Raw genomic sequence first — 19654 nt, forward strand, 5'->3', positions numbered from 1 at the left:
GTCCCCTCACCAGCATATTTCTTACTTTCCTTGTAAATGGAGTGTCCTCCAGGGCGTCCCAAGGATGATACTCATTTGGTGGGTTTTCAGGTCAGATATAGCAGTTCTGTCTTAGCATGCTAAATTCTTTGAGCCTATGACCCTCCCTTCCACACTCTGTCCCTGCCATTCTGGCTCCTGGACTTCGTTTAATGTGGGGCTTCATTGCTTCCCAGCTTCTAAGAGCCATCCCAGCCATGCACTAGTCCCAGTCTCCCAGGCTTTGCAGGTGTGCAGAGTGTCCCTGTGTTGTGTGCATGAAAGCCTCACGCTGACGGATTCTTCCCAAGTCAGCATTATATTCCACCACCCAGCCTAGCACCTGCAGATTCTCTCCCAGACACACCCTCCTGGTTCCTGCCAGTACGATTTCATTTTCTTCTTCCCTTGGTAGCCCTGCATATCCCCAGGTGGGCCACGCTGGCACCTAACGTCAGTCAGGGGTGAGGTGGTCGGGAGGGGAAATGATGGCCAGGTCCTTAGGGCATGAGCGTGTGCTGTGTACTCAGCATCCTTTCAGACTTCTGCACAGTCTTCAACGTGGGGAGCCCCTATATTCTAACAAGTGGACAGGCCACTTCTGGGGACCCAAAGGGAAACTAGGGTGGGGGGATTCAGATACTCAAGTGCATTGGTAGGTGTGTCAGCCCAAGTCTCAGGGCCTCACTTTTCCCTACCAGGAAACACTTGCCCTAAAACACTTGGTGAAGCTAAGAAATTAACCCTGACTGAAGTTTCACTTCTCTTAAAATTAGGTCCTGGCCTGATCTACAGCACAACTGTCCTTCCCAATAAAAGAAATGAGAGGCCCCTTTAATGCTAAGAAGGAAGGTATACAGATGTTCACCAAAGGCATGGGCCAGCATGTGAGAGCAACATTACTTATGACAGCCAAAAACTTGACGCTAGTCGAACGCCCATCAACAATAGAATGGACACATTTGGTCTATTCACACAGTGGAATATTGCATCACAGTCAGAAAAAACAAACTGCAGATAAAAACTGCATTGAAACAGTGTAGACGAAGCTCATAAACACATTGGTGACCAAAGGAAATAAGACAGAAGTGTGTGGATTGTATGGTTCATTCATATAAAGTTGCAGAACCAACAAAATGAATTTAGGCTGTTTAGAAATCTAGAGGGGAAGGACGTTGTGACACCGTGACTTTGTAGGCAGTGGCTGGAGGAGAACACAAGAGGGCTTCTGGGGGCTGGTAGTGTCTGCTTCTTGAACTAGGGTAGGGGCTCGTGGCATGGATGTGTTTCATTTGTGCACATTGATTGAACTGTGCACTTTCAATGTGTTCATTTCTGTGTGTATTTTATACTCCAATAATCAGTTTTAATATTTTACTACAGAAATCTTTCCAAGTCACTGCATACATGTTTACTGAATTCTTTAAACAGCTGCCTGATGCTGAATTGTGGCGCTCCACCACAATTAACTATTCCTGCAGTGATGGCCGTTGAGCCTGTTTCCAGCTTTTCGCTCTTGCACATTGACGGTGCAGCTTCCAGTTCCGGGTAAGATTTCGTCTTATCCGGAAAGAATAATCTAAGTGATGGAAATAAGAACTCAGGCTGGATGCATGCGTGGAGCAGCTATCTAAGAATTCTGCTGAATAGGTGGCACCTGAAGGATTGGGGAAAGCAACCAGAAGCAGGGCCAATCCAGCTGTGACTTTTCTGGTTCTGTTTCCTCTAGATCTGTCTGCCTGAGTGTGAACCCTGCAGCCCAGATGCTGAAACTTCACACTCATCAGGGACTGTAAGAGTTCAGGATGATCGGGAAAAGGGAGCCGGAAGGGACAATAAAAGGGTGGAGTTTGTTGTTTGTTTTCTTTCCCTCCCACCCAGCCCCAGCAAGCCTCAGGGCAGAAGCTGCAACTCCACTGCAGCAGCTGGAATTTCCAACACCTAGAGCCCTGAAAGAGGAGAGCCCTCTCTGAGCAGAGGAACCATGGTCTGAAGAAGGGGGGTGGGGGATGTCGTGGCATGTTCTCTGTCTTTATTCGCCCTCTGCTTGACCCTGGACGCTGACTCGGCCACAGGAATTACACAGATAATAGACGTGAGAAAACCGCAGCTTTCCAGCCAAAAGACCAGGAAGTGGGGTGGAGGGCTCTGAAAGCTGGAAGGGGGTCGGAGAGATCAAAAAGAGAGAGCAGCTCAAGAAAGGGACCCTACTAGAACTCCCAGCTCGCTGCCACCCACCCCTCTCCTAAACTCTGTGCCCCAGTGGGACCTTGAAAATACCCAAGACTGAGAACTTTGGGGAAGATCACCAGCAGGGTCACAGACTGGCCGCTGGGGGGCGCGCACGGGCCGGATCCGAATGCACCTCCCAGGCTGGGAAAGCTAAACTAAGTTGGAACCCCAGTTCTCAGAAGCCAGATCAGCACCTAAAAATTCCTAATTTCACCAGCTTGACTGCCTGCCATTTAAGAAATGGGATTCACAGTTAAAGACGTTTGGGGGAAAGTGATGGAATTATGTTGCATGTGTGTGATGGTGGTTTCATGAAATAATGCATGTGTGAAAAATTACAGAACTGTACATCACAACAAAATGGATCTAACAATACGTAAAATTTGAAAAATAATAAAAGCAGCAAGAAAAATTCTTCCAACTGTGCACTTTCAATGTATGCAGTCAATTTTATCCCAATTGCACTTCAATCAAATTGTTAAGAATGGAAGGGGGGGGTCGATGTTTCCTGCAGTCCTGTCCGCGGCCCCTTCGCAAGTTCTTGGCTGCAGGCAATAGCGCCAGGGCTCACTGGAACACCCGATCCCAGGAGAAGGCTCAGCCCTCAGATGTAAACACAAGCAGAAGCTGTTCAGCCTCTTCCTCCCTCACCCTTCCCTCCCTGGAACTGGCCCACCACGCCCTCTCTTGCTCCTGTAGGCACAGCCCTTTGTCGCTTCACCTCCAAGCCCCCGACCCCTGCAAGGCCCTCTGAGGGTGAGAAGTGGCAGGAAGAAGACTCGGTGGCTACGTCTTGGGAAGGCTAGTCTGGTGGAGCCAGGTGGGAAGGGAAGCCCTAACCCACAAACCAAGTGTGACATTTCAGTTTGAGGACTGGTGATGACAAGGGCTATCATTTTGAGCCCGTCTAAGCGGCTAACAGGGTAGGTAGTTCCACAAAACAGCATTGACTTTGAAAGTCAAGAACTGAGCCAGAGACGAGGTTGGCTAGAGATGCACATGTGACAGTCCTGCGCATGGAGGTGATGCTAGGGAGAGGGGTGGGGGTGCAGGGACCCAAGAGCAAGGAGAGGGATTCAGCAAAGAAGAGAGAAGAGAAGGAGAGGGAGCTGGGGACAGAGGGAGGGAAGCACCTAGGAGGGGAGATGTGTGGGAACGTCACTTAGGAGGTCATTAGAATAAGTGATTTCGGTGCAGTAAAGTGGCCAACAGTCCAGAGCCAAGGGAAGTATGCAAAGAGGCAGGAGAGGGAGCATCTGGGACAAAAAGAAGTGAAGGCAAAAAGCACTTCTCCTTCCTTATCCCCTCCCCGCGGCGGCCTCTGCTTCACAGAGACTCAGGACCACAGAGGAAGCTGTCCCGAAAGAGGGGCAGCGGGTCTGACTCAGGGAGGGACCGTGGCCCAGGGCAGGAAGGGTCTGATGTGCACGGTGGTGGGGCTGCCTGGAAGGGGTGTTAAGGCGGGGCTGTTACTCAGCGAGGCTGGGTGTGAGCCTTGAGCGCTGCATTCTTCCCAAAGTGCAGATCCAACAAGTCTCCGTTGCTCCCTCCTCCCCGGCCTCTGGAGCCTTTACCTCCCAGCCCTGCTCCACACTTCATGCTGCTTTGCCGGCAACCTCCTCCTCAGGTCCTCACACAGACCTGCAGTGGGGTCCTGGCCAAACTGGATGCTTTGCTTCCCCCAAACCCCTGAAGGCACAGCTCCACCTTAGCTCCCCTAAGTCAGCTACCACGGCACTGCCACAGTTTCACCCCCCGCCCCGGACATACTTCCACCACAAGAAACTGTGACAATCACACTCTGTTTGCTGACAAGTCCTCTGCGGGTGACTATTATGGTGATTTTCTGCCGCTCAGTTTTCACTTATGCTGCTGCTGCTCTAAGTACGTCCTCTCTCTCTCTTCTTCCTCTCCACCCCACTCCCACCCCAGTCGGCTGACATTCTACACCTCCTTTAACATCATTCTCCAGTGTCACCTCCTTCCACTGATCCATCCAATATGACATAATGTTTTCCCCTCTGACATCATGAGGCATCTTGCTGGTGACTGTGCTGTGGCTCTTACCAGCCTTGCTTATGCTACATTGACTTGTGAGCTTATCTTTTTTATAAAGTGCATCATAATCTCCTCTCTTGCTCACTATTATGTTTCCTACATCACCCTGTGTATCTTATTATTATTATTATTATGAGCCTCTTTAGATTGAATTTTTCCTTCAGCTGAGTTTGGGGCCAGCCCCAGATCTCCCTGAGATGCCATGAATGTCCCCACCCTTGTGGGAGCCAATCAGCGCTCAGGCTCGGAGAGAGGCAGCCCTGCATGAGAACTCAATGCTCAGAGGAGCTCCCAGAGGAAAGGATTGGTCTGGATGCAGAAAGCTGAGTGAAAATGGTGACGCTTGCTTGTGACAGACTGTGCAACTTCTCCTTGCAAACTTCAGGGATAGAGCAATAGACAAGCATTCAAAAACCAACTGAGCCCTTTCCTGGGCTAGGTTTGCCTGTAGTGGCTGTGGCATCATACCATCCCAATGTGGTAAAAGTTATTTCCTCACCTCTGTGTCCTACACCTGCACCTGCGCCTGGAAACACATCTGCCTCTTCTGTGAAAAGGGTTAATTGTCAACAGACGGTCAGACTTCTCCTAACATGGATCAAGCTAGACGCTCTGTTAGCTCCATGTACAGGAGACCCTCCAAGTCAAGGATTTCCAAAAGTATACAGGGGCACCCACTGCCTCCTTTTCCTAGTACTGCTCCAGCTGGCCCCAGAACTTTAAATTGAAGATGCTCAGCCATGGCTGAGCCAGGCAGAGATGCGTTGGTCATAGGGACAAAAAGAGGAGGGGGATCGAAGCCCAGTGAGACCCAAGAGGAGTTGGAAGGGAGGAAGAAGCCCAAGGGTGCAAGACAGAGGGAAGCTTCGTGATCACACTCTGTCAGGGCCAAACTCCCCTGTGACGGTCCCTGAGGAGGGGGTGGGGGTCCTATGAGCCCAGGACTGAAGCTGTGAGTGCTGTGTCCTCGGGGAACCTCCTGTCTGCAAGAAGGAGGTGTTTATTTCCCTGGGGACACTGAGCTGAGAAGCCTTTGTGCCAAGGAGAGGAGAAAAAGGCCAGGCTTCTGAGCATGCAACTTCCAGAAAATTCTTGCCTTTGGGAGGTGGGCATGAGGGCGAGGAACCAGGGGGTCTGTGGAGGAGAAAAGAGGATCGCAAACAGGGGCAGAGGAGACCCAGCCCTCCTCCGCCTAAGGACTCAGAGCAAGTGTCTTCTAAGATCCAGGACTCTCCCTTGACCACTTCCCCCAGAAGACCTGAGTCCCTCCAGAACACACTCTGCTGCCTCCCCGTCCTGGAGTCCAGAGTCCAAAGGTCTCCCTTGTCCAGTCTGAAGGGCTATATTCCTGGACAGGGCTTTCCTGGGGACGGTGCACTGCACAGGATTCCCCTGCTCAGGCTGACTGCCTCTCCCTGCAGGGCCCCTGTGAGGTCTGTTCACCCAGAGGGCAGCACCGACTGTGCTCAGGAACAGGGGCAGCTTCAGGAAGACCAGGAGCAGGAAGTGGACGCTGCTGAGGAGGGACCTGCAGGGGTCACAGTGACAAAAAATGAGCTGCCTCCTCTGGAGAAGGACCCTGGACCCTTCTCTCTCCACCTCTCCCCGTGACCTGACTCTAAAGCCTGGATAACTCAGAATCAAACCCGGAAGAGACCCACGCCAGGCAGACCCTCCCCGGGGCCCCTGGCAGCGCTCCTCTTTTGGTCGGGAAATGCCCTCCGGACCCTCCTTAGGGAGATGTGATGGAGCAAAGAGGGAAGAGAGACCCAGGTGGTGGCTGCTTTCCAGAAGTCTGCTCTCAAGCTTACCCTCTCTGTCCCTTCCCCCCTACACAACTTTCCTTTATCAGCTGACGTCTTAACCAACCCTCACCCCTGCGTAAGGCCCTTGTCCCTCAGCTCCCTTCCCTTCAGGGTCTGGCAGCAGCATCACAGCCTTTTCTGAGCGCCTTTGGGAGGAGGAGAACAGACCCAAACTTCAAGTTAGAGCCAACCCATCTCCCCACAGACCCCACAAAGCACCTCCTGGTAGCAGGGTCTTTGTTACAGCAAAGACCTCTGGAAGTGGGCCCAGCCTAGGGACCAGAGAACCAGGACCCCAAGTCCAGAACTGGTTGAGGCAGGAGAAGGAGGTGGGAGCGGGAGGAGGGGCTGCTCGTCCACCTGAAACCAGCCTCCGTCTGTGTCCCAGCAGCTGCACCACAGGGGACAACGTTCATAGAAGAGGTGACATTTTCCACTCAGAATCCCAACGCAGCTTTGGAAAATATAAAAATTAGGACCGGATTTGGAGGAAAAACCAGCAGAAAGTGAGATTAAAAGGTCCTGGTGTGCTGCCAACCCGCACCCCAGGGTGCCCTAAGGCTGCTGACCCCCCTCCTCCGTGGTCTCCAGGCCTTGAGCCATGACCTTGTGCAGCGCGTTGACACCTCCTTGGTGCTGAGGGTCTGCCCAGCATTCACGGTGGGGAAGGGAGCAGGTGCAGCTGGACATGTGGTCTGCCCTGTGGTTGTACTTGGTGCTATAGATAAAATCACACGTCAGGCACTGCTCTCTCCCCAGCCATGTACTAACAACTATTTGGATCTCATGTCGCAAGGAATCATCCACTCACAGAAAGGACTTGGGAGTTGCCCTGTGGCTAGACCACCTCCTGAGCACATGAGACTTTTCCAGACCTGGCCATAAGTGCCACCTTTCTCCATCTCAGGTCTGACTCTGCCTGGGGTGAGAGCAGGGGTCTCTCAGGGGCTTCCCCAGCCTGGTGAAGAGCCCCAGAGGAAGGAAGGGCAGGAATGAGTCTGAAGAAGGCAGCTCATCCTGTGGCCCAGAAGCCTCACAGAGACAGTGGGACGGGGCTCACAGGCCCAGGTCTGTCCCGGTTCTGCTGATGGATTTTAGGTAGGGTGACCAACTTGCCCTAGTTTGCCTGGGACTTTTGCAGTTTTATCACTGAAAGCCCCGCATCCAAAGAAACCTCAGTCCCGGACACACACTGAGGGTAATTTTAGGATGGATCCAGTGGTAAGAGTTTCAAAAGGCAGATAGGAAAATGGTGCGTGAGAGTTGACGGTACTGGTAAGAGAAATATATAGAGTCTACCGTGAAGGCTGGAGCTGGCTTAGGAGGGAAGTGAGGCCAGGGCAGGGAAGGGGGGAGCAAGACATTGGGAGAAAATGGAGAAGGGGGTCAAAGGACAAGAGGTGTGTGTGAGCTTGAGAATGGGGATAGAAGGGTGAAGGAACTGGAGGGCTGATGCATGGAACATTGTGAGAAAGCAAAATGTTTGAGGTTGGGTTCTGGACATGGACCCGTTTAGGGTGACAACAAGATGTGCGTTGTTGCCATGGAGTTGGATTCTGAAAGAGTGGAAATGCAGGACACTGAAGTTGAGAGTCATAAAATCTGAGACAAGGATGTAAAATTTAACAAGTTATTCACAAAAACCTCCCAAGATGATGCCAGGGACTAGGGTGGAGAAATCGCTAGGTTCCTGCTGAATGTTGAGGAATAATCTGGAAGCCAAAGGATGGCCATGTTAGGGAGAGGAAGAGGGTGGGTGTGGCCACATGACACAAATTTTAAAGGATGCAGGTGGGAAAGTGTTAGGTTGGAAGTTGTGATGGGAGGTTGGGAGAATGGGGCCACGACTTCATGGCCATATAGTATATGGGGAATAGGAGAAAGAGTGGCTTCCACTCCGAAAGCCTGCCTCCTGACACAGGAGTGAGATCAACTTCAGGACAGAGTGGTAGAGGCAATGTCCTGTGAGCAAGCCGAAGATGTATGTATGCAGACTACAGCTGCTGAAGGGCAGAGTGGAAACAGCCTTGGCTCAGGTTGGAGGGGCCTCCCAGGTAATGCAGTGAGGCCCAGACTCTGTGAGAATTAGGGCACCTTGAGCTATGCCTGCAACACATGCCAAGGCTGAAGGATCAGCCCCCTTTCTCCCTGCCCATATTATAGACTCTTCCCAACGCTACTGAGACAGAGGACAAGACCCAGAGACACTCTTCAGTAGAGCACCCATCTTTGTCCCCAGGTCCAGTGATATCCCATAAGTTCTGCTGCTGGACCAAGGGGAGCTCTCACCTGGGAAAACAGACACCTTAACCTGGACTGAGGGGTCATATGACAACACGTCCAGGATCCAGACTCTCTGAATTCTACACCAGTAGGATCCAGCGTCATTAGCATTGAGGTTCTCCATGGTCACTGTGAAGGTGAGGTCATCAGCATAGTCTCTGATGGACACGCGGCCATTCCTTTCTTCTTTCTCTTCTCCTTTGGTCTCCACAATGACGTCACGTGATGTGTCATACTTTCCTCTGCACCAGTATTTGTTATACCCCTTGTACGCCTTCTCGTACTGACACCACACTCTCAGAGAGCCTCCCATGGTTCCCATCACAGAGCTGGGGCCCGTCAGGGACAAGCAGCCTGGAAAACACAAGCCACATCCCAGGACTCCATCCCAAAGGTCCTCAGCAGCAGCTACCTGCTTAAAGCCCAAGGGGAAAGTTACCATGGAAGTGTGGACTGTTCTAGGCTGGGGGATGGGGACCTGGAGAGACACCTGAGCTTAAGATCTAAACCAGAGGGTCTGGAAACTGTGGTCAGCAGAACCAGTACAGACCTGAGCCCTGTGAGCCCAGAAATGCTGAGTAACTGCGCAGGGGCCCTGCCCCTTGGGGAGGGGGAGAGTAGGACCAAAGCTGGAGGTGGGAGCAGGGATTGCCGGCTGTCCTGCCCTGTCCTGCCCTGTCCTGCCCTGTCCTTAGCCCTGCAGCCCCTGCCAGGCATGAGATTTGGAGTGAGGCCTCTGCATCCCAGTTTTTTTGGGGTTTTTTCTTTTTTTTATAACTCAAACTTATTCTTTAAAAGTGTAATTTCTTGTTTATTCTGTTCTCCATATGTTCCCAAGGGAGGAAAAGCAAATCTCTGGGTCTCATCACAGACCTTCAGATTTAGAAGGTGGCTTTTAATACCTTAGCCCAATTTTCTGTCCAACCCATAAATATGTCAGAAGCAAATATTCATGCAGGGTGTTGACAAATGATACCAAGTTACTGGTGTTTGAAAGAGGAAACGGGATTGGATTGAGAAGAAAGCTGTTATTGGTAGCTTTCTAGTTCTTGAATTGGCCAATGAGTTCACAGATGCTTGTTAAACTACACATTATTATATTATATAAAAGAGGGCTCTGCATGGACCAATGATGGCAAGGTATTGAGCCATGACCAATCCGATTTTGGGCACCAGAAGTGAAGAGAAAAGAAGATTCTGTTCATTCCAGAAGAGTACTCTCCTCTGTCCTGCTAGAATGCTGTCTGAATGCAAGATTCGCAGGCTTTATGTAGGATTATATAGATGCATACATGTATCTTTTGATTAAAGTGTTTTGCTGGTGGCTTGCAGTCCGTGGGAGCTAGTGCAGGAGAGCGATCAGTTCACAATGGAAGCAGTAGATGGGGTAGCAGAGCGGTCTGCAGAAAGCACCTGGAACAGTTTTGTTAATACTACCAGCACGGAGGTTCTGGATACCTCCACGGCCAGAGCGAAGAGCCCTGGGAGGAGCCAGACCTGAATTTCATTTTCAATCCTTTTACTTAGTTGATATGTCATAGGCTAAGCCCTTTACCATCTTATCTGTAAAATGGGGATAATGCTAACTGCCCTGCCTGGGTCCTAAAGTTGCTCAGAGGGTTGAATTGTGTCATAGGTTTGAAAGTGTTTGTAGGTTGTAAAACGCATAATAAACAAGAGTTCTATCCTTGCTTACTTAATATGGGAATTCACTTCCTCCAGTTTCATCCTTTCTCTCCTTGTTCTGGAATTGCCCTCAACACCTTTCTTTATATCCCTTCCTCATTCCCCATTCTCAGGCTAGCAGTACAACCTTCTTGGGTGTCCTCCATAAATTTAAAGTAATCACATTTTTCCAAACAGTGTTTATGACCCCAGATGGGTGCAGGGGGTGGAGGAGAATGCTGGGAAAGATAGGAGGGAGCTGGATCAGGAGCTGAGATGAAAAAGATGAACTGAAATTTTAATCTTTACAAATGACTTCAGTGTTTTAATCTGAACCCATGAGGAACGTCAGCTGCAAACGTACCCTAGATGGAAAAATAAACTGGTAGGGCTGGTGACATCAGCCAGTTCCACATAAAGAGGTGGAAAGAGGTTTCCATCTTCAGTTTAACTGCACCCAGACTGGAGCATTTAAGTCATTTCATCAGATTTAAGGAAGAAGATTTTAAAAAGCAACAACACGCTAGGAGGAGGATATAGCTTAGTGGTAGAGTGCGTGCTTAGCATGCACGAGGTCCTGGGTTCAATCACCAGTACCTCCACTGACAGACAAATAAATAAACCTAATTACTTCCCCCCTGCCAAAAAAATAGCAATGACACGCTAGTAAACCAGCTCTCTGGGGAAGGGTGGGGAAGAAGCCCTGATTTGCCAGTTTCCAAGGTGTAAACATTCTCGCCATGACTGATTTCAAGCTAATAACATGCTGTCACTGAACGTGGTGTTGGGAAAACACACTCACCTCTCGTGAGCCAGTGCAAGCTGCCTCCAGCCACCACTGCTTGGGTGCCCACTTTATTAATCATTTGCAAAATATCCGTGGTCATTGTCATCATCATTTAAGACATTTTGGACACCTCTCATGTGTAACGAGATGCATCACTTGATGTGTCCTTCTGAGCGTAAGATCTCGATGAGCCTTAGGAGACCTTGACGATCATCTAATCCACTCTCATTTTCCTGATAAGAAATCTAAGTTTTGGTCAGTGTCACTCAGCTGGTCTTCTCTTAAATCTCTGCCTTTTCCATCCAATTTTCTGGAAAAGTCTGTAATGTTGGGCAAGTTCTGTTTCATGAGGGAACCCAACATAAAAATTATTCTACAAATGTTATTAAACCCTCTGATTTTTTATTATAAATTTACTTCCCACAGAAAAATGTGCTCTCATGCACTTTGAATGCCTTTTTAAAGATTTTCTCTTCTGAAAGTCCAACCTTTGAGAGACGATTTTATTAGCTTATTCCAGGAGGCATTTAAGGTGGAAGCTTAGGTTGGCATCCCAGACCCTTTATTAATTCCTTCTAATAAACCTTTCCTACCCTTTTAAGCTAAGCTCTGACAAAATGGAACTTTTGCGAATTCCTGTGCTTTCCATGGTCTCTACTCTCTCCACACGTTTGCATAAGCTACTCCCATTTTTCACTCAGCCAACTCATTCATCCTTCAAGCCTAACGTCCAGTGATGACTCAGTAAAGACCCACATCCTTCTAAGAGTAGAGTTAGGGGCCCCTGTTGTGCATTCTCTTCAGGCGTGAATGAATCTCTTCTCTCCAAGTTCCGTGCTGTCGCGTAGTAACCTGACTCCCTCATTCAACCATGAATCTCTGAGTGCAGAAGCTGCTCTTAATAACAGCATGCAAAACAGTCCTGGCACACAGTTGGTGCTCAAAAAGGGTATGCAGGATCTGTGGGTGAATGTTTGACTCTATAGAAGGATATACAGATAGATAAATGGATGTATCTTTCCCATTTCTGCTGACACTTTGCCCAGAGGCAAAGTGAACTCAGGACAGACCTCCCACCCACTGTCTGCCCTCTGCAACACCAGGTTCCCAAAGTATCCCCCAGCCCCACTCACCTGGAAGGCAGAGAAGGAGCAGAGCTGGGGACAACCACATGGTCCTATCTCCCTGGCTGGTATCCCCAGAAAATCCAGGTCCCGGCTGGAATCCAGGTGTTTACAACACAGCCTGCGTCAGCCACCTTCTACTTGTTCAACATTCCTTTGCATTTCTCTCTTATCCTCTTCCTTTTTAATCTCTTAGCTACTTCCTAATTTGAAGCCTTAGAAAAAAGGGGAAGGATGGCAAAAGACACTTCAGAGAAAAGACTAATCAGCAAGGGAAATCTGCTGGTTTTTTGGTTCATTTAGTGACAATATAAGGTTTGGGTCACACCCTGAGCTTTCATGAAAGTCAATCCCAAAATACGAAAAAACTCCAACAAAGGAGACCCTTTGTCCCTTGCCTCTCTCCCTCTTCCTGTCTTGGGCTGCTTTCTTAGTCTAATCAACCACCTCTGGCTGCCTACTTTTGGATCATAAAACACCTCCACTTAAAGATCTGGGGCTTGGACTCCCCAAATCTCTCTCAACCATGACTTCCATGTAGATGACCTCATTCCTCTTCCTTTAGCCTAATATCCCTTCTGGGCTCCAGACTCAACTTTCTAGCTTCCTGTGGAGAAGCTTCTCCTAGTTATATGTACACTATTAACCTAATTCAGACACAAGCCCCATCGCCTCATTTACTAACCATGTACCCTTGGGCATGTTGTTAAATCACTCACACCCTCAGTTTCTACATCTGTAGAGTGAAAGTACTCATTCCTATCCTATGGGAAATAAATGAGTGAATGAAAGCAAAGCACTTGGCACAGTGCCTGGAACAGTAAATTGTTCAGTAAATGTCAAATATTTTTAGGATAGTCTTGGACCAATGTAACAGCTTCTCCCCTGGTTTCTCAGCCCTCTGCACCTTCCCTCCAATGTAACTGACACATCAGAAGCATATTTTTCTCTAAGACACAGGTATCTGAAAATATAATTCCACTGACAACCCCATCTGTTTCTTCTACTTTTTCTTCTCTTTCCCCAGAGGTTGATCTCCATAACGTCTACATTCACTATCTTTTGTTTTTTGAGGTATCAAGTTCTATTTTTATTGGATATGCATTGTGTTTGTTTAATTTTATTTTATTGAGTTACAATCTGTTTACAATGTTGTGTCAATTTCCAGTGTAGAGTTCAATTTTTCAATCAAACATGAACATGCATATATTCCTTGTCACATTCTTTTTCACTGTGAGCTACCACAAGATCTTGTGTAAATTTCCCTGTGCTATGCAGTATAAATGTGTTTGTCTATTCTATATGTACCTGTCAGTATCTACAAATTTCGTACTCCCAGTCTGGGGGTCCCACGCCCCTCCCCACTGGCAACCACAAGCTTGTATTCTATGTCTATGAGTCTGTTTCTGTTTTATATTTAAGGTCATTTGTCCTCTTTTTTTTTTTAAATTCCACATGTGAGCAATATCATATGGTATTTTCTTTCTCTTTCTGGCTTACTTCATTTAGAATAGCCTTCACTATCTTTTAGAACTCCCTACTGGATGATTTGTCATTCCAATCTTTTGCTGTAAGTTAATATCTTCCCTCTTCGACTATGTCTAATGAAATATGACTTACAGGTTGAGCCTTGGATAGAACAATCAAGCCACACAGGTCCTGTGCCCATGTAGTTACTACCCACTCCCCTGGGGGACCCAGAGTGAGCTGAGCTGACAGTAGGTGCATTACTGTGTTCCCCCATGTCATTTTTTCAGCATGGACAACAGCTGAAGGATTTGTTTGATCTTGCAGAGAGGATCAAACAAATCTCCAGTCCCTTCACAGTTCTGCTTTTATGTTGTTTTCTTCTGCTTCCCTTTTTTCCCCAATATGATCCGGGAATCGTTTAAAAAATAAAGGAAACGGGAGTAAGTAAAATCTGGTGCTGATGGTTGAAAAATATAAAATATGACTAATGTGGGCACATTTCATTACAATTCAATAAGAAAGTACAGATTGCTGGCAATATGATAGATGAGTCAATACAGAGACTTCCTTCTAGACCCAAACAGAAATTCTGTATAAAACGCAGCCGCCAAAGTTGTAATACATAACTGAAGTCAAAATCAAGCAAAGGAAATCCCCGGGTGCCAGACACATTGAGAACTGAAATTCAGGACTGTGAGCAAGATCTGATACCTTACAACTAATGGGAACTATTAGAAATGGATGTGGTTGCAGAGGGGAGAGGGGTGGGAACGGACTGACTGGGAGTTCGAAATTTGTAGATACTGACAGGCATATGTAGAATAGATAAACAAGATTATGCTGTATAGCACAGGGAAATATATACAAGATCTTGTGGTAGCTCACAGCAAAAAAGAATGTGACAATGAATATATGTATGTTCCATGTATAACTGAAAAAATGTGCTCTACTCTGGAAATTGACACAACATTGTAAACTGAATATAATTCAGTAAAAAAAAAAAAAAGAAAGAAAAAAAAGAAATGGATGTGGGCTTTAGGAGGAGAGAGGCTGGCCACTCAGGGACAGGCGCTGATGCTGCAGGTCTAAACCAGATTGGAGCTGGAGCAGAGCTCACTCTCAAAAGCTGGGATCCATGAAGAGTCCCCACAGCCTCAGAATGGAGTGAAGGGGAGCTTCACTGATGGGCTTAGGGAATCATCAAGCCATCTTGACCCCCTACAGCCACGAGGAGTTAGAGTCTCCCATAATATCAGCAGTACCAAGGTTGGGAAACCCTCAGCTAAGGAAGAAGCATCTCAGGCAGAGGGAACAGCACGTGCAAAGGCCCTGAAATGAGAGAAAATTGATGTGTTTAAAGAACAGGGAGGAAACCAGTTAAGTCTGCAGACTGATAAGCTGGAAGGGAGGGTAAGAAAGGCTGAGAGGGGGCCTTGTGAAGTATGTTAAGGAGTTTGTATTTTAAGTGACAGCAATGGGAAACCGCTGAAGGATTTTGAGTAATGTGGATTCTGGTTTATGTATGAAAATAATCACTCCACTATGTGAAGAACAGATTGGACATGGAAAAAGCAGGAGCAGGAAGATGAGTCAGAGGCTCTGCTGTCATCCAGGAGAGAGGTGGTGGTGGCTTGACATAGTGATGGACCAAAGTGCACGGCCCTGAGTGTTTTTTGGAGGCAGATCCATCAGGATTTGTGATGGACTAAATGTAGGACGTTAGGCAAAAGGAGGAATCCAGAGTGACTCCCAGGTCTTCTCCGGGCAAAGCTAGGTGTCAGTTTTTTTTCCTTTTGGTGGGAGGAGGTAATTAGGTTTACTTATTTATTTATTCTTAGAGGAGGTACTAAGGATTGAACCCAGCACCTCAGGCATGCTAAGTATGCACTCTACCACTTGAGCTATACCCTTCCCACTGGGTGTCAGTTTTTGCTTAAGCTGCCATAACAAAGCGTCACAGGCTGGGTGTCTTAAACAACAGAAGTTTGTTTTCTCTTAATTCTGGAGGCTGGAAGCCCAGGATCAAGGTGTCAGTAGGGTTGGCTTCTTCTGAGGCCTCAGTTTTATAGATGGCTGTCTTCTCCCTGTGTCCTCACATGGTCATCCTTCTGTGTGTATCTGTGTCCAAACTTCCTCTTCTTATAAGGACACTGGTCACATTGGGTCAGAACCCACACTAATGACCCCACTCTAACTTAGTTACCTCTTTAAAGATCCTGTCTCCAAACATAGTCACATTCTGAGGTACTGGGAGTTAGAATTTCAACATATGAGTTTTTAGAGGACACAACTCAGCCCATAAAACTGGTGCCACTTCCTAAGGTGGGAGAAGGGCTTTGAAGATTATGATGGAATATAGAACTCCACAATGAAACATAAGAAAATACGGTATGCCAGGAGATGACAGATAGATGGAGAGAGAAAGAGAGAGAGAGATGGAAGCTCTTGGATCTAAGAGCAAACAGGCAAATGACAAGTGTGCTGTCCCTACAGATTCTCTTGAGCATGAGCACAGAATGTTGCCCTGCTCATAACTGCAGAGCACACTTGGCAACAACAAAATCCACAGTAGAATGGATAAACACATTGTGGTATATCCTTGCAGTGGAATCTTAGTCAACAATGAAAATGGACAAACTACAGCCGCAATGTGATGGATCTCAAGCGCAGTGTTACATAAAAGAAACAAGTCGTAAAACAGTATGAACGGATGATCCCACTTCTATAAAGTCCCAAAGTAGGCAAGACCAAACTATAATACTGGATGTATATAAAGGTGGCAAGATATTTTTAATTAAGAAAATGATTTACGTGAAGTTCTAAAACATATGAAGCTAAGACATAGGTGATAGAAATCAGACCAATGGTTGCCTGGAGTGGGCATGTGGGCTGTCCATAAAGGGGCACAAGGGAACATTCTGGGTTAACAAGAAATGTCCTATATCCTGATCGTGGTGTTAGTCATAGGAATGTATAGATTCACTAAAATTCACTGGACTATACATATACAGCAGGTGCATTTTACTATATGTAAAGTGTACTATAATAAAGTTGACTTTTTAAATCAAGGGAATGAATATCACAAAAGCCAGAGTAATGGTTATTTCCAGTGAGGGAGGGAGAGGGTGTGAATAAGAAGTAGATTTCTGTTCAATTTCTTAACCTCATTGGTTGTTATGTAAACTTTGTTTTAAAATTATTCTGCAAACTACACATACATGTTTTATACAGTCTTCTCTGAGTATGGTGTATTTTATATTTAAATGAATATGTGTGTGATTAAATATATATGCAATTAAATATACTTACGTATGCAATGTCCATGGATTTTGAGAGAGAAAATGCCCACGAATGCCTCACTTTATAGAGGAAAACAAAACCACATTTTTAAAATGTAGGGACTCCAAATGTACACTATCCATTTATACTGTCTTTTATTTAAAAAAGGAAAAGAAAAAGTAATTCAATACACTTCACCCAACTGAGAAATCAACCCAAATAATTTTAGTTTGAGGAAGAAGCAATATAAAGGAAATAACAGTGGGAAACAAAATCAGTTAAACTTCAGAATTTATGTCTAAATCATTATTGTATGATTTTATTATAACACAGTTATTATATTTATTAAAAATGCTAAAGTTAATTCTTGGAAGAGAACACATAATTGGTTTTAATTAATACAAATAAGTGTTTGGGTCCCAAAGCTCATATCATCACAGCTATTTCTCACTTCCTTTCAAGATTCTGGGGAAGAGAATGGTGGCCGGGTCAGTGGGTTCTATTCAACCACTGAAGGGTGTGGGTCTTTCTTCTTAAGCAGGACTCTGTAAGTGGAAAATCAGATATTCTGGGTTGACAACAAAGTCGTAAGCTGGCCATGTGGGGATGGAATCTGGAGCTTCTGGGGAAGACCTAGGGCATCTCAGGGAAACAGTAAATGGTAGAGCTGCAGCCATCAAAAGAGGTTAGATGGGGTTCTTGGTAAAAACAACCCTGTTCTTCCTCAAGCCCAGTGCTGAGAGCTTTGCCCAAATTATTTCTAAAGTTCACAACAAAGCCATAAGGTGGGTACCATTATCCCCACTTTACAGATATGAAAACAGAAGCATGGAGACATCCTGAAACCAGGTATCATCTCATTAAGATCACCAATCTCAGTTTAGTTTGTTGTCCTTTGGTGCCCCAATCACCCTCCCCGACCCCGTGACCAGTTGATCTGGCTTCACCAGGTGCCTCAGGAATCAGGGATCCACTCTTCCGAGGCTCTGCGCCCGTAACCGCCAAGCTTCTGGCTTGTCCACAATCTGCTCCTCATGAGAAGCTTCGCTGTTGACCCCTTAACTCACTGGCCTCCCGCCCCTTCAGAAGGTACATCTCTTCCTGCCTGGCACAGCTGAGGTCCCAGTTTCTTTGTGAGGATGACGGTATCCACCTCATAAGGACTGTGGTGAAGAATAAATGAGATCATTGATGCCAAGTCCTGGGCACAGACTGCGGCATAATGTTAGCAGCTGGTATCACACACACACACACACACACACACACACACACACACACACACACACCTGTGGGCTGACAAAACATCCCCCATCTCTGCAGTTCCCAGTGAGCAGCCATGGTCTCGACATCCTCCCACTCACCTGAGTAGGTGGGTAAGTGTTTTCATGAGACCTGTTATTACCTGCTCTCCCAAACATCCTTGATCACATCCCTTCTTCTCCATCCCCTGTCCCCATACAGGGAAGATTCTATAAATGACAAGTCCCAGCCCCACTCACCTAGAGGCACAGAAGGGGCAGAGCTACAAACAGACCCAGCAAAAGGCAGAACTCCCAGATCCTTGTCTTCTGACATCTCACCTAGGAGTTCCGGCCCTCCACACTCTCACTTCCTGTCCATATTTTCTGTTATCTGTTTCCTTCCTCTGCTGTTTCTTCCCTTTAAACTTTGAAGTTATCAGGAAAGGGGGAGAACCTGCTAAAAAGGAAAATGACCCCAAACCACAGCCACAGTGGGGAGCTTGATGACACCTTGTCCCACACCCACTTCACCTGCGAGGGATCCCGCCCAGCCACCCGGCCCATTTCCTCTAGATCCCACACTGTCCTTGATTCTCAGCGGGGTGGCTTTGCACAGCTTGGGCCCTACCCTGCAGGCTGTGCCCGCCTGCTGTGGTCACACTGCAGGTCCTCTTGGGGGATGGTTTCTGGTCCAGCTGTGAGCAAGGTTTACATCCTGCACAGTTCAAAGCATCTTTGACCTGAACGCTCTCTTTAGTGTCCCATGGAGAGGAGCAGGGACGTACACCATTCTTACAATTCTAGATGTCAGAAGTCCAAAAGCAGTTTCCCTGGCTTTTTCTAGGATCTAGAGGCTTCTTGCATTGGCTCATGGCCCCTCATCACTCCACCTGGGCTTCCATCATCACATCCCTTTCTCTGATTCTAATCCTCCTGTCTCTGTTTTATCAGGACTTTTACTGTAACATTAGGCCCACCAGCTGATCTAGGATAATCTCATCTCAACATAATCACATCTGCCAAGTCCTTTTTGCTGTGGAAGGTAAAATATTCACAGGTTCTGGGGATTACAATGTGCACATCTTTAAGGGACTGTTATTCTGCCAAATAATGGAGCTGTAGTTGGAGACAGAGCCCACTGCCTTTTTCTTATAGCAACAAGTTCCTCTTTTTACATTATAAACACCATTTCACTCTGATCCAGGGGTCCCATGATCCCACCACCAGTTTGGTGATTCACTGGAAAGATTCACATAACTTAACAACAGTTTTTAATCATGGCTAAGGTTTATGACAGCAAAGGACACGGTGCAGGGATAGTAGGAGAGAGATCCACAGGCAAGGGCTAGAGGGGCGGGGTGCAGGCTTCCAAGTCACCCTCCCCTGCAAGGTTCGCACAAATGTGCATTTCTCTGCAGCTGTGGATTACAGAGATATGTGTGGGATGTCTCCACCCAGGGAAGCCCGCTGGAGTTGAGAGTCAAGAGTCTTAAAGAGGGTTGATCAGGTAGCTACAAATCAGGCACCAGGTGCACATCATGATTCTTCATGCTGACGTGAAAGGATACCAACGATCTGGTCCAGCCTGACCCACTGCCTCAGGTACAAAGAATAACATCACTAATCAGTGCCTATGCGAACTTTCCAGAGTTTTAGGCCTCAGAGTCTGGCTGAGAGTCATTGTCATGGCTC

General features: G+C 47.2%; 1 protein-coding gene across 1 annotated transcript; it reads right to left on the reverse strand.

Moving 5' to 3' along the window:
- Positions 1-4998: 4998 nt before the first annotated feature.
- On the reverse strand, positions 4999-12084 carry LOC102527431 (CMRF35-like molecule 2). The gene is made up of 5 exons (XM_072939111.1): positions 11982-12084; positions 8403-8750; positions 6720-6831; positions 5728-5836; positions 4999-5052 (listed from the first exon to the last, which is right to left on the reverse strand). The coding sequence occupies exons 1-5, from the start codon at positions 12019-12021 to the stop codon at positions 4999-5001; spliced, it is 663 nt and encodes a 220-aa protein (XP_072795212.1). The 5' UTR covers positions 12022-12084.
- Between the last annotated feature and the right edge of the window lie 7570 nt (positions 12085-19654).

The sequence above is a fragment of the Vicugna pacos genome, chromosome 16 (genome assembly GCF_048564905.1).
Source record: "Vicugna pacos chromosome 16, VicPac4, whole genome shotgun sequence".
Lineage (NCBI taxonomy): Eukaryota > Metazoa > Chordata > Mammalia > Artiodactyla > Camelidae > Vicugna > Vicugna pacos.

Bases quoted from the DNA above. Each gene is read 5' to 3' on its own strand.
- LOC102527431 (XM_072939111.1), bottom strand. From the start codon at position 12,021: ATGTGGTTGTCCCCAGCTCTGCTCCTTCTCTGCCTTCCAG. The intron at 6,832-8,402 runs GTGAGAGCTCCC...TTTTATCTATAG, and splicing joins TAAGGTGTCTGTTTTCCCAG to CACCAAGTACAACCACAGGG. The intron at 5,053-5,727 runs GCAGGGAGAGGC...TGCCTGGCTCAG, and splicing joins ACAGACCTCACAGGGGCCCT to CCATGGCTGAGCATCTTCAA.